Below are 14,147 nucleotides of genomic sequence, written 5' to 3' on the forward strand. Positions count from 1 at the left end.
AACCTATTGGAACCGTCAAATCCCGATTCTGGGATCGTTTTCTCAAAATATTGACCGAAGTCAAACTTGGCCTTTTAAAGCCAAATTAAAGAAATAAGTGTTCTTATTTCAACCCGAACACTTTCAAATCCCGAACCAACCATCCCCGCAAGTCATAAATTAATAAAAGCATATACAGAGAGTTTTATTTAGGGAAACGGGGTTCTAAAAGTCAAAATGACCGGTTAGGTCATTATAGTTTATTTCGTTCTTATGCCATGCTTTACATGTAAAGATACCAGTATGAGTATGTATAGGATGTTCCAAAAAAGATTTAAACTTGAATAGTCACAAGAAGAAGTTTTAGAAAGAAAAGATTTTGGGAGTATCCTCTATTCTGAGAAGGGGTCATCATCCAAGCCAGGGTCCCGACGAAGGCATTGACTTCCTGAAACTACTTGTGCCAAAGTAGGGAGCACACGAGCCGAGGGTCTCGTTGCTGAGAATTTACTTAGCCAGGCGAAGGTATGATACATGAGCGTTGAGAACCATGAAGCGAGTGGCACCTCGTGGATTGGGCCTATTCGATCAGGTTGGGATCGAACCCGTGCCGATCATACGGTGACTAAGACAGAAATAAGTCAGGATAGTTGGAACTCCCGAAGTATAAAGTGAAGTATTATTTTTTTATAAGAAAGAAAAAGAAAGGAATTTCTTTTAGAATATTCATAAACTGCTACTATGCAATTATTTTAGAATTTTTCTTAGAAGCTTTATGTTTTCCATGCATTCAGAATCTTTATTGGTAATGTATATTTTATTAAAGTTTTGTCCCCTGTCGTCGAGACTCACTGAGTACAATGGATGGTACTGACGTTCTCTTTTGAGAACCTACGTTGGTCTGCGATACAATGTAGGAATCGATTTTGCAGGTGAGAAGGCTACAGGTTAGGACTTCCCTCTCTTCTAGTGCTATTGGTGAGCTCCACTTTTATTCGTGGAGTATTCCTTTGAGTCATCTTTATTTAGTTATTTCTTTGTTTAGTTGGAGAACTAGCCATGCAATCTCATGTCCTGAGCAATGCGTCAGCTTATCAGTAGAGGCTTCATAGACACAGTCGGTGGGTTAAGATTCAGATATTTTTTATAATAACTTAGAAGTATTTCAGTAGTTATTACGAACAAAGTTTGGGAGTTGGTTATTTTAGATATTCAAATTAATTAAATGTGTTTGGTTAAAATATTGCCTTGTTGCATATAAAGTATGAGGTTATAATAGTTTTAATAAGTGCAGATGGTTCGCTCGGTTAAATTTAGCGACCGGGTGTCCGTCACGGCTTCTTCAGAAAATGGGTCGTGACAGTAATTTTAATAAAAAAAATTAAACTTTCATATTAAATACAAACGGGAATAAGAATTCAATTTACTTTAGTTTTGAAAATAATATAAAAATAATTATTATTATAATTATTAGTATATTTATGACATATAATAGATATAATGTGAATCTATCCACGCTTTAAATTTTATTTGATAAAATTAAGTAAATAAATAATACTCAAAAATATTATTTATAAATTTATTTGATTATTATATGATGTGTATCATTTGATTTTGTATAGATTTATTATATTTATGTACACTACAATAAAATAATAACTAATAGTTTTTAGAAAATAGAATAATAAGAATTATTTGAATTTGAGATGAGATTGTTTTTTGAAATATGATAAGAAAAATCATATTTTGGAATATGAACAATAAAGTCAAAGTTACTACTGAAATACTTTTTAATTTTTATCTATATTATATTAGAATGATTTAAATATTAAATTCAAACATGCTAATGAAAAGCCACATGACAATGTAATAATATTAGGTATTGAATAATATAATAGCAAAACTAAAGAATAAATAGAGAAAAAATAAAAATTCAGATTTTTTATCATAGAAAAAAAGGGTAAAACTCATATTTTGGAATATGAACAATAAATTCAAAGTTACTACTAACATACTTTTTAATTTTTATCTATATTATATTAGAATGAGTATGGTAGAAATAAATATTAAATTCAAATAAGCTAATGAAAAGTCACATGACAATGTAATAATATTGGGTATTGAATAAAATAATAGCAAAATTAAAGAATAAATAGAGAAAAAAATAAAAATTCAGATTTTTTATCATAGAAAAAGGGTAAAACTTATTTAAAATTGGGATGAAATTTGTTTTTTATATTATGACAAGAAAGGTCATAATATGGCTAAGTCCACGTAACTCAAGTCTAATAGATAAAATCAAAAACTAAAAATATTGAATAATAAAAATAAATTAGAGATAATATGAGGATGTTTATAAATCATAAGTTCAGAAAATAAAGTAAATATACAATACTTAAAATATTATTAACAAAATTAAATAATTTAAAATTTTCGAGCAATATTTTCATAACATAATTTTTATTTTATGATTAAAAAATTATATATTTATCTATATTATATTAAAGAATAGTAGTTGATAATGATATTAAATAAAGTTACAAGTTAATGAGCCACATAAAATGTAATAAGACTATATATTAGATAAAAAAATAACAAAATTAAAGAAAATTATTAAGAATTTACTATTAGAAATGAAAGGGAAAGACTATTTGAATTCGAGATTAGAAAGTTCATAAAATTATGATATGAATGCTCAAACTATAGAGTATAGATATAATTAGACTTATTATGTTTTATGCATATTAAATACAAACAGGAAGAAAAATTCAATTTACTTTATTTTTGAAAATAATATAAAAATAATAATTATTACAATTATTAGTAGATTTATGACATATAATAGATATAATGTGATTCTATCCACACTTTAAATTTATTTCATAAAATTAAGTAAATAAATAATACTCAAAAATATTATTGATAAATTTATTTGATTACTATATAATGTGTATCATTTGATTTTGTATAGATTTGTTATATTTCTGGACACTACGATAAATAATAAAATAACAACTAATAATTCTTAAAATAATATAATATATTAGATCATAATATTATAAGATTAATATTCTGTCAAATTATCCACGCATCACGCGGGTTCTAACATCAGTAATAGGTTAAACACCACTAATTAGAAAATATTTATGTTATCAGTGAATCCAAAAAAAAAAATGATACTACGTTGCTTAAAGTATGGTAAGAAAATAATCAAGCGCAAGGAATATATAAGTAAATCTCGACAGGAAAAGCAAAGGACCATCTTGACAAACAAGGAAATACGGGAAAGCAATTAAAGGACGGACCTTAGCTTTTTAAACTTAGTGCTACTTTGTTTTGCTTTAACTAAGTAAAGAAGAGAGATCGCTAATAAACTCAAAAAACTTTGCCGCTTCTCATCCAGAAAACAATGCAATGTTATGAAGAAATTATTGCAAAGTTGTTTTACAATGTCTCGAGTTCGTTTCAACTCTTCCTTATCTTCTCCTACTTCACTTCCATTTTACTTGCCAAGCTTTTCTACTTTCTCGGTGGAAATCCGTTTTTCTGGAGGTATATATTTATTACTACTTCAAATTTCCCCCTCCTTTTCGTTTAATTTGAATTTTTCAATTTTCATATATGGTGACGAAAATTTGTGGATTTTTGTAGGAATCGAGATAATGGATATGAATTTGCTGAGTTTTCGGACGAAGAAGATGAATATTATCATAATGATGCTGAGAAAGGAGAGGAAAATCACTTTGTAGCAGACACATTTAAGGAGAGTGAAACATTGGTGTTCATGCCTAATGGAATTGCTCAAGAAAACCGGATATTTAGCTATGCGAAACAGAGTACAAAAGAAAGTTGTGAAACTGATGAAGGAGACTCAATTTATGGATCACCAGCTTCAAAATCTGTTCATAGTGATAATGATGAAGAAAAGGTTCTCAATTCGGATTCTTATAATTGTGATTCTCAAACAAACGACATTAATCATGGTACGTATTATGTTTAATTTGTTCATCATATTAAAGAACAAAATGGTTATTTCTTGGCGTTCAAAGCTTTAATTGCCGGCAAGGGTTGGGTGATTGGTTTTCCAAGTGAGAGACCTGAGATCGATTATCCTCGCCAGCAACCTCCTCAGTCAGAGCTCGTCTCATTGGATTTGTCTAGTGCAGATAATATCTTCTATGTGATTTGCTAGCTAGTGTACAATAAGCAGGTTACCCGAAGAATAATTTTCGTGCAAATTTTCCAAATATTTAATTTCTTGCTTATGTGATACAGGAAAGTGTTGCAGGGAAATCAAGAAAGAGAAGAAAGTTAAGAAGAGTAATAAATTACTTTGTCGAGAGGAAAATTTCTTGGTTTATGCACCATCCAAATTAGAAAGCAAGAAAATATTCCAATTCCAAGAAAAGGATGATATTGATGAAATATATGGGGATTCTTATACTGTTGACTCCACTTCTAAGAGCTCCTCTGAATGGAGAAACTCCATTAAAGACTCTGAAGATCCATTTTCTTCTTCTTCAAGGAGAAGCTGCCCCAAATGGGAGTCTTACACTATCTTCCAAAAATATGATGAAGAAATGCTATTTTTAGATAGAATCAGCGTACAAAAACTCCACGAAACAGGTACATAATATTTTACTTTAACCGCTTTATCCTTTCTCTTTTTTAAGAAAAACAATGGTGTCGGGCCATGCATACACTTGGACTATTCCATATTTACTTTACATCAGTACAAATATTAAGTAACTCTCGCCGCCGACAAGGCTTAGACTTGTTTTTGCTTGGATTTAAACTCTGGAATCCAAGATTTGCACTCATCATACACTAGGCAACACCCTGGATTTACCCACATTAATCTTTTACTGTCATTTTCCAATTAATATCTAATTTCTTCCATGTGTTTTCTTATTTTAGACTAATGAAGCTCATAACTCAAAATTTCAGAATCACTAAGATCCATTCAATCATGTCCAAGATCAATATCAGACAGGATTGTCTATAAACTGGCAACAAAGAACAGGAAATCATCCGATTTTCGACAAAACCCGTATCACGAATTGGAGGCCGCTTATGTAGCACAAGTAAGCAAATGCGGATGCTATATGTAGTCAAACAGGTTCAACTGAATCGAGTATTAAATACTTAATTAATCCGACAAATTTAAATCATGAATACACACGACTCATATAGGTATGCTTAGCATGGGAAGCGCTGAGCTGGAATTATAAATATTTCAAAAGCCTAAGAGCTTCGCGGAGTGAAGAGGACCTAGGCTGTCCTGCATATATAGCTCAGCAATTTCAACAGTTTCAAGTGCTTTTACAAAGATATGTTGAGAATGAGCCATACGAACATGGTAAGAGACCTGAGATTTATGCTAGAATGAGAAGCTTAGCTCCTAAGTTGCTTCAAGTCCCTGAATATCAAGGTAAGCCGTTTTTTGTTCTGAGTTTAAATTTTGGCAGTGTAAAGAATACACTTAAAATTTTGAATTTCTACGAATACATATTCTTCTTATCAATATACTTTTGTGACAAACTGACAATTAATGATCTTTAGTTATGCTTGTTACTTTATTTTGAGTAGATTCGGATGAGGAAAAAGGACAGGAAGATTTTTGCTCGAGAATATCTTCAAAATCATTTCTTCGGATAATGGAAGAAGCAATCAGAACATTTATGAATTTCCTTAAGGCGGACAAGAAGAATCGTTGCCAAGTATTAGTAGCAGCTTTGTTTAGGAAAAACAAAAGAGGTTCTGCTGACCCAACTCTTCTCCTCTTGCTCAAGAAAGTAAACAAAAAGGCAAGTATAAATCTGTCTATATTAATTATCTGTTCTCTTTTGTTAAAACAAATTGAAAATTAAAATAATTTTGATGTGCAGAAAAAGTCAAGGGTGAAAGATCTACGTCGGTCAGGAAAATGCAGCTTGGGGAAAAGAAGATTAAAAGAAGAGGAAGAGATGGAGATATTGATGGGATTAATAGACTTAAAAGTGGTGTCGAGGGTATTGAGAATGAGTGAACTGAATGATGAACAGTTGCATTGGTGCGAAGACAAGATGAGCAAAGTTAGAGTTTCTGATGCCAAATTATACAGAGATTCTTCACCTCTTTTCTTCCCACCCCACACTAGTTAAATAGTACTCCGTAATTCTTTGTTAAATAACTCTGCATTTACTAGAAAGGAGAAATAAGGTTCAAAAGTAAATTGAATGCATGTGGGGAGGACAAGAATAATTGATGGAATTTGGATGACTGATTGTATTTTCAAGAAACAATTTTGTTTCGATTTTATGTAGTGAATAAGCAAAGGCTAAAAGAAAAAGATGGATGAGGATGTAGTGACAAGGGATGTAGCTTTACTTCTTTTGAATATTAGGGGTTTATCCGAGTTGAATTAAAAGGCAAAGCTGCAGATCCATGTGCGTTAAATAAAAGAAAAATGTTGCAGCACATGGCACGTTTAGGATCTAAATTTAAATTTGGTCCAATTTCTTTTAATAAACAAAAATGATCAACAATAAGAGAAGCATCTGGAGAGCTAATAGATGTCTCGATTTGTATCATCTCAGTTCTATGCTATGATTAGGAAATGTAATGTAAGCTATAGACACTTGTAGACATACGTCAAAGAAAGTCTCTTGTAAAAAAGACGTTCTTATTTTTATTTTATTTTTTCACTGATAACATGTTGCATATATGGGCCGTCATTATTATGAGGTGACTTTTGGGCTAAGCTAACCCTAGATCGTCCCTTAAGCGTAAAATTGGTAAATGGTCACTTTTTGGATCGGTGGAGTTCCAAAAACTCTCTATAACTATAATCTCAAAATATACGGTGCTTGACTTCAGAGCTTTTAAAGGTAAAATTTCAGCATGTTGTACTGGAGTTCAAGCCATCATAGGTTCAAAGACTAGCAATAATTACTAGGGTTCAAACCTTTATAGGTTCAAACTCCATCATAACATTTATAGGTTCAAACCTCAATAACGGTTACTGATATTTAAATTATATTCACATTGTTTCACTCAAAAATACTTTATTTTGAAATCTATGACACGATCATGGAGTTCTAATTTACACAAGCTGAAACTACATGACATTATTCTTGAGTTCAAAAAAGGCAGCATAGATGAAACAATCATTTTAGGTTCAAACCCATGCAACAATTACTGGGTTTTAAACCTTTATATATTCAAACCTTAGCAACGATTACTCGAGTTTGAATCTTTTTCACATTGTTTCACATTGAAGGTTTAAATGCAAGTATTTTGACCTCCGAGAATCGTTTCTGAATTTTACACTAGTAAATGCTCAAAAATCAAAAAATGTTCATGGGTCTTCAAAATGTATTTTGTATTTAGCAGGGGAAGAGTGACTACTTTATCATTACAATTCAAAATATAGCTAAACTCTAATAGCTAGTCAAAAAAGTGAACCTAGTTATTTTTTCATCCCTTAACATTGCAATAGATTACACAAATATGACACTTTTTCGGGTAATATTTAATTTTTGACCCTCACTTATCCCATGGACAGAACTTTAAATTCAAAAGTTATTGACCATGAGGCAAGCAAAGGGACTACACTTGATTTACTTGTCTATGGGGCTAGCAGAAATAAAATTTTCAGATCATTCACTTTGAGGGCTATTTATATACGTCACCCTTAACATTGTACTATAATGGGATGATTTACACAAATTTTCATTTTTAGGCTATTACTTAAATTTTGTCCCTATTTTAAAAAGTGATACAGATATAGCTCTTGAAAATTTACCCCTTCCCCATAATATTAGACTTTGATCTATTGTAATAACTTGTAAAATTTTAAACTATTATTTAATATTTTCTTATAAAATTTTCAGTAAATTCAAAAAGGATCTTTATAATATGGCCTAACAAGTCCATAAGTTGCAAGATAAATAAAAGAAGAATCAATTACTAAATTTATATTATTTACTACTATTAAAAAGAGGGAATAGCAAGCACCTAAAGGTAAACATGCCTGCTTAGGATTTACTGGATATTTTGGTCATTTACTAGCTGACTCCTTGTATTAATATATCAACACCTGGATTCATTTTTTGACAGTTGCGAAGTAATTAACCTACACTTTACCAAAAACTCTTGTCTGCAAACAGACGTCGCCCTTCCCATGCTCATCTTCTTCTGATCTTTGTACTTTGGCGGATTACTCTGGTAATTACTCATCTTTGTCTCTTGTAATTCTTCTATCATGACTTTCATCTTCCGCATGGGTTTCGTCTCTTTGCTGTAAAAGTATGGATTTTAATTTTTGTTTTTAGAGTTTGAATTTATAGTTATCATATGCTTTGAAAATTTTACTGCTTTTCTTTGGTTATTGAATTAGTTGGCTTTATTATATATTTATACCCACTTCAACATATTGATTCTTTTATATGAACTTTTATCTCTGGGTTTCTTTTCTACGTTGTGACCTTTGGATTTCTCAAAGTTTTATTTTTTTGAGTTTGCAAATCCAATTTATATGTTCTAAAAATTGAATTTTTATATTTTTTGTGGGTTTTACATTTGTGGCTTTTGAATATTTTAAATTATATGTGAATTTTGTATATCTTAAGTTTTTTATTTGTGGGTTCTCATCCTAAGAGAAGCAAAAGAGTTAATACTACTTGATTAGCACATGTTCATACAGTAAACGAAATAGGTTAAAATACCAAGTCCTAATAATAAGCAATTATTAACACAGTAGATTAATTTTCTATTGTTTATGTGTTTGAAAAAATTCTTGAACGACCAAACCTATCAGTTGAGTTAGCTTTTGTAAATTGGAATAACAAAGTTTTGCGTTCTTCAGTATCAATTGTTTATTGACACTGAAAAAATTAATTTAAGATGATGACGATGCACTGTGCTGGGAATTGTCTACAGTACAATCTCAAACATGTCTTAAAAGAGTAATGAGCGACTGAGTTTTAAGAAAGATTAATAAAGGAAACACAAGAAAAATAATAATTTTCTTGCATGTGTTTGTTTGAATACGAATGAAAAGTTCAAAGGGAAGTAAAATAGTCATATTACAACTTCAAAATCTTGGCAGGGTTGCCAGCAAAGATGTTCATGCAGTAAAAATTTTAATGAATCGCACAACATTCCAATTATCTAAAGGCTAGAAAAATAGTGAAAAATTGGCTCTTCAATCCAACTTTTTGGGCATAAATTGCACATTAAATAATGGGTTTACAAAAAGCTTTAATCTTTAGTTAATTATTAGTTTTATTTGTTGTATTGGTCTATAATTTTCAAGTTTAATTTGGTCTTAAACATCTTTGAGCTGAAGTTTGTGTTCCACATTTGACTAATGCTACCACACTCGAAGTTTAGACTGCATTGAAGTAAATTGAAGTAACCTATGTTCTGCAGTAGCTAATACATCTTCTGCATATGGCACAATAGTTGGCTTTGTCAACGGAAACATAACTGGTCACTACTCTGTATTCAAATTTTGTAAGTCACAACCTTTTTCATGTATTAATTAGAATGATTTGCATATTAAGTACAACATCAATACAACAAAGTGATCCACATGATCCATATACGTCAGTTATTACGAAAAGAGGTTTGTCTTAGTCTAATCTTTTGACAATGCTAGCGATAGGTCTCACCAAGTCTATTCATGCGTACTAAATTTAATTTTCTCGAAGTGCTTTTGTTCCAAAACTATATATACGAATGTGCATGTTCGCTTCTTTTCCCATTGAGTATGGAATGTGGATGATTCAATGAGGGGCACAACAAAATAAGAAGTGTCAGTGATGTGTGGCTATAATTCATGGTTTAGCACATTATTCGTCTTGCATTCTATATGCTTTAATGATAAAGTATACCTTATTTGCGTGTAATAGGGTCCATTTTATGTGTAGGTGAATTGGAGATGAAAGTAGAAGAAAAAGGAGACCTACAAGTCGAAAGCGTGCGCGGGAGCAGTGAATGAGAGAAGCTGGCGATAGGCTGGTGACGCAAGGCAAAGGCCAAGCAGAACCATGCGTTAGGCTGGCGACGCTAGGCTTGGAGCCAGGTTCATCAGGCGTTAGGCTGGCGACGCCAGGCCTGGGGCCAGGTCCAATCCGAGTTTTGAATACTTAATTCGTTTCCGGGTTTGACTAGGACTTGGCCTACACGTTTAGGTCTTTTCCTACACCTATAAATAGACCTAAAAATGCCACTTGAAGGGACTTTTGCAACCGGAGGCAAGAATAGCTTGTGGAATCACCCGTTGGGAGTTAGAATCATCGATTTCTACATCCTTTCATTTTTACTTTGTACTTTAATTATGCAACATACTTTGGATATTGTTACTTTGATCATGAGTATCTAAATTCATAGTCTAAGGTTTTGATGGAACCTATTGAAGGATGATTTTCTTGTTACGTTAATATAAATTTGTCGTAGTATTTTCTCAATTTGTTCAACTATATTATTCTTGTGGTTGATTGAAGGGCCCTCAATTAGCTATGCCTATTTAGTATATATTACTCGGGAGAGAGTTCATAGTTAGGTAGTTGTTGAACAATATCACTACGCCTAAACGTATATGAGGGATCAATACAGAGGTTTAAAGGTGGGATTATGGATAACGAAACCTTGGAACGATCTGAGTGAGCTATTCTTAATGCCATCTAGCGTAATTCAGGAGAATATGTCCAGTAAATTGTGGTAATTACTCGGGAGAGAGTTGCGATAGTTAGAGTGCTCATGGTCGATAGAGAAGACTTAGGCAAATTTGTAGAAAACATAGCAGAAAAGATTCTGACAATAAGGGAAATCACAACCTTAGATCATTCCAATTCTTGTTTACAACCCATTCGTAGTTAGTTATTAATTATTGCATTTTCATTACATAATATTTAGTTAATAAAAACCCAAATTGTTACTTAAATATTTCTGAAGATTGATTGCGTGAATTGGTGCGAGTCTAGTAGCTGTGTTTGATAGGTTAATTCCCTATAGGATTCGACTCCGAACTTATTAGCCGGAATATATTTGCAATGACTGCTAAGTCCTTTTTATAAGGCATAATTGGGCGTGATCAAATTTTGGCGTCGTTGCCGGAGAATTAACGGTGTTATTAATTGCAGCTAAAAGAAGTGCTAGAATTCTTAGTGTAGTCAATTTTCTTCATTCTAAACCAAATACATTGAAATTTTAACGTCTCCTGGGTGTTACTGGTTCATGCCTAGGAACTCCTCAAGAACTGGTGAATTGCTCGAAGCGTTATCAGATCCTGAGAAAGTTTTCAAGGCACTAAATCGTGCAAACAAGAAAAGTAAACAGCAACGAAACTCGACAGAACAAATCGAACCAGACATGGCTGACGGAATAGAAAATCCAATCAACAACAGAAACAATGAGAATGAACCAAATAATCGGGGTATGGTGCCTCTTGTACCAGAAACAGCATTATATGATTGGGCACAACCCACCGTCAGCAATCTGGCAACCGCAATTGTAGTCCCTCAAATATAAGCAGAATCATTCCAAATCACAAACAACATGCTACATTTGTTGCAGAACAAGGGACTGTTCTCAGGGTCACACATTAAAGATCCTCATCAGCACCTGAAGAATTTTATGTCGATATGTTTAACGCAAAGGCAACCTAACGTGAAACCGGACGCAATAAAGCTTTTGTTGTTCCCATTCTCGGTGACAGGAGAAGCTCAAACTTGGCTTAATTCACTCCCCATAAATTCCATCACTACTTGGGAGGAATTAGTCAAGCAATATTTGAACAAATTCTACCCACCAAATAAAACTGCCCAACATATTGATGATATATTGAGCTACAGGTAGAGACCAACAGAATCACTACAAGAAACGTGGGAGAGGTTCAAGGGCATGTTGGTTAAGTGTCCACATCATGGTATTCCAGATCAGATGTTGGGGCAGAGATTCTACATGGGACTGGCTAACAGTTTAAAGGCCAATGTTGATGCTTCAGCAGGTGGAGCATTTCTGAGTAAAACGTTCGCAGAATGCAAGATCCTACTTGATAAGATGGCCCCAAACTCAGGATGGATGACAAGAGCCTCTACGATCACTCTGGTAGTTCACTCAGTGGCTTTGGACCCAAACAACTCCATAGCTGAGAATGTGTCTACTCTAATGACACAAATGAGTATCCTCACCAATAAGATTGATGAATCAGGCCAGAAGCAGCAGGTTCACATAGTTGACACAACCAATGGAGGCTTATGTACACCATGCATTAACCAACCATATGTTTGCTCGTGGAGTGCGGAAGGTGACAACCAGCAATATCAGGAAGATATGAATTATGTAGCCAACTAGGGGGGACAGAGGCAAGGTGATCAGAATTGGGGTCAACATAATCAACAATATAGACCAGCGCAGCAGCAGTACAATAACAACAACAATCCTGGAGCTATGCGACCACTGGGTCAAGTTGCGCCTTACCAAAGGCAACAGGGCTACATCCAGCAAAATCAACAGCTGACTTATCAACAACCTCAACAACAACAGATTATGAGACCAGATGATGGGTTTACTAAACTTGAGGGAATGCTGCACAGCAACAACAGAATGCTGCAACAATTGATTGGGTCTATGGGAAAAATGCAACAGAGGGTAGAGTCGCATGAATCAGCGATAAAGGGTATTGAGATTCAATTAGGACAGATGTCTATGGACCTAAACAATCGTCCCCAAGGGACGTTACCTGCAGATACACAAGTCAATCCAAGAGAACATGGCCCAAAATAGCTTATGGCAGTGAGTCTACGAAATGGTAGAGACCTAGATCTGGAGCAAGAGATGGCTCGTGAAAGCTGGCCTACTGAAACACTTGTGTCAGTACCCATCAAGATAGATGACTCAACAGGGTTAACAGAGGTGACGGTACAACATGCGCCAGCTGAAACAAGCAAAGAAAAAGAAGTCGCGAAGGAAACTGAGTCAGAGCAAGAGAAGGCAGTAGAAACAGTGCCAAAGCAGGTTCAAAATCAAATCACAGGAAAGAAGTGGCCTCCAGCACCCTTCCCCTAGAGATTGGCCAAATATCAAAAAGATGAGCAATATAAGAAATTCTTGGAGATGTTGAAGCAAATTCAGGTGAACATTCCATTGATTGACGCCTTAAAGGAAATGCCTGGTTATGCAAAAATGATGAAGGACTTGATGTCTCATAAGTTCGACTTTCAAGACTTGGCCACGGTTACACTGACTCAGACATGTAGTGTTGTTGTGACAAGACCCATAGCTGAGAAGTTATCTGATCTAGGGAGTTTCACAATCCCGTGCACAATAGGCAACTATGCGTTTGCTAAGGCACTTTGTGATTTGGGGGCAAGCATAAACTTGATGCCATTGGCTATCCACAAAAGGTTAGGCATTGGAAGAGCTAGACCCACGTCTATGTTATTACAGCTGGCTGATCGGACAGTGAAGAGGCCCTCTGGTATCCTTGATGATGTATTAGTACAAGTGGGGAAATTTGTTTTCCCAGCAGATTTTGTCATTCTAGACTGCCGGGTTGACGAGGAGATTCCCATAATTTTGGGAAGGCCATTCTTGGCCACTGGGAGAGCCCTAATTGATTGTGAAACTGGGGAGCTAAAGATGAGACTGAACGATGAAGAGATAACGTTTAATGTGCAGAAATCTATGCGGCGACCCAGTGAGTTTGCTAACTGCTCTCTGATAGAAGCTGTGGATGTAATCTTGGAGGAGGAAGATGAGACTCTGAACGCAAAAGACCCTCTAGCAGCATGCCTCGTGAACTTAGAAGAAATGGATGGTGAAAACTTGGCATAGTGGGTTTTGGCCCTTGAAGGGCGAGGGTACTGGAAAAGAGAGCTCAAATTCGAGCCCTTACACTTAGAAGAAAGAAAAACACCTCCAGCTAAGTTATCAATTGAAGAGCCACCATAGTTGGAGCTAAAACCTTTACCGTCTCACCTCAGGTATACTTTCTTGGGACCTAAATCCACTTTATATGTTATTATCTCATCCAGTTTGTTAGATGTGCAGGCAGAACATCTTTTGCATGTGTTAATGGAATGCAAGACTGCAATTGGCTGGACCATTGCAGATATTAAGGGGATCAGCCCGACATTTTGTATGCATAAGATTCTACTGGAAGATGGGCACAAACTTTC

General features: G+C 34.2%; 1 protein-coding gene and 1 long non-coding RNA gene across 2 annotated transcripts; both read left to right on the forward strand.

Annotated features, from left to right (window-relative positions):
* The first annotated feature begins 3,321 nt into the window (after positions 1 to 3,321).
* LOC104110858 (uncharacterized) lies at positions 3,322 to 6,358 on the forward strand. Its single transcript, XM_009620417.4, has 7 exons — positions 3,322 to 3,531; positions 3,631 to 3,962; positions 4,255 to 4,605; positions 4,927 to 5,063; positions 5,173 to 5,410; positions 5,569 to 5,786; positions 5,868 to 6,358. The coding sequence occupies exons 1-7, from the start codon at positions 3,389 to 3,391 to the stop codon at positions 6,120 to 6,122; spliced, it is 1,674 nt and encodes a 557-aa protein (XP_009618712.1). The 5' UTR covers positions 3,322 to 3,388; the 3' UTR covers positions 6,123 to 6,358.
* A 1,707-nt stretch (positions 6,359 to 8,065) lies between these two features.
* LOC108947596 (uncharacterized) lies at positions 8,066 to 10,433 on the forward strand. The gene is made up of 2 exons (XR_001972101.3): positions 8,066 to 8,187; positions 9,894 to 10,433. It is a non-coding gene; the product is annotated as an uncharacterized lncRNA (long non-coding RNA).
* Positions 10,434 to 14,147: the final 3,714 nt, after the last annotated feature.

The sequence above is a fragment of the Nicotiana tomentosiformis genome, chromosome 3, assembly GCF_000390325.3.
Source record: "Nicotiana tomentosiformis chromosome 3, ASM39032v3, whole genome shotgun sequence".
In the NCBI taxonomy this organism is placed as follows: Eukaryota; Viridiplantae; Streptophyta; class Magnoliopsida; order Solanales; family Solanaceae; genus Nicotiana; species Nicotiana tomentosiformis.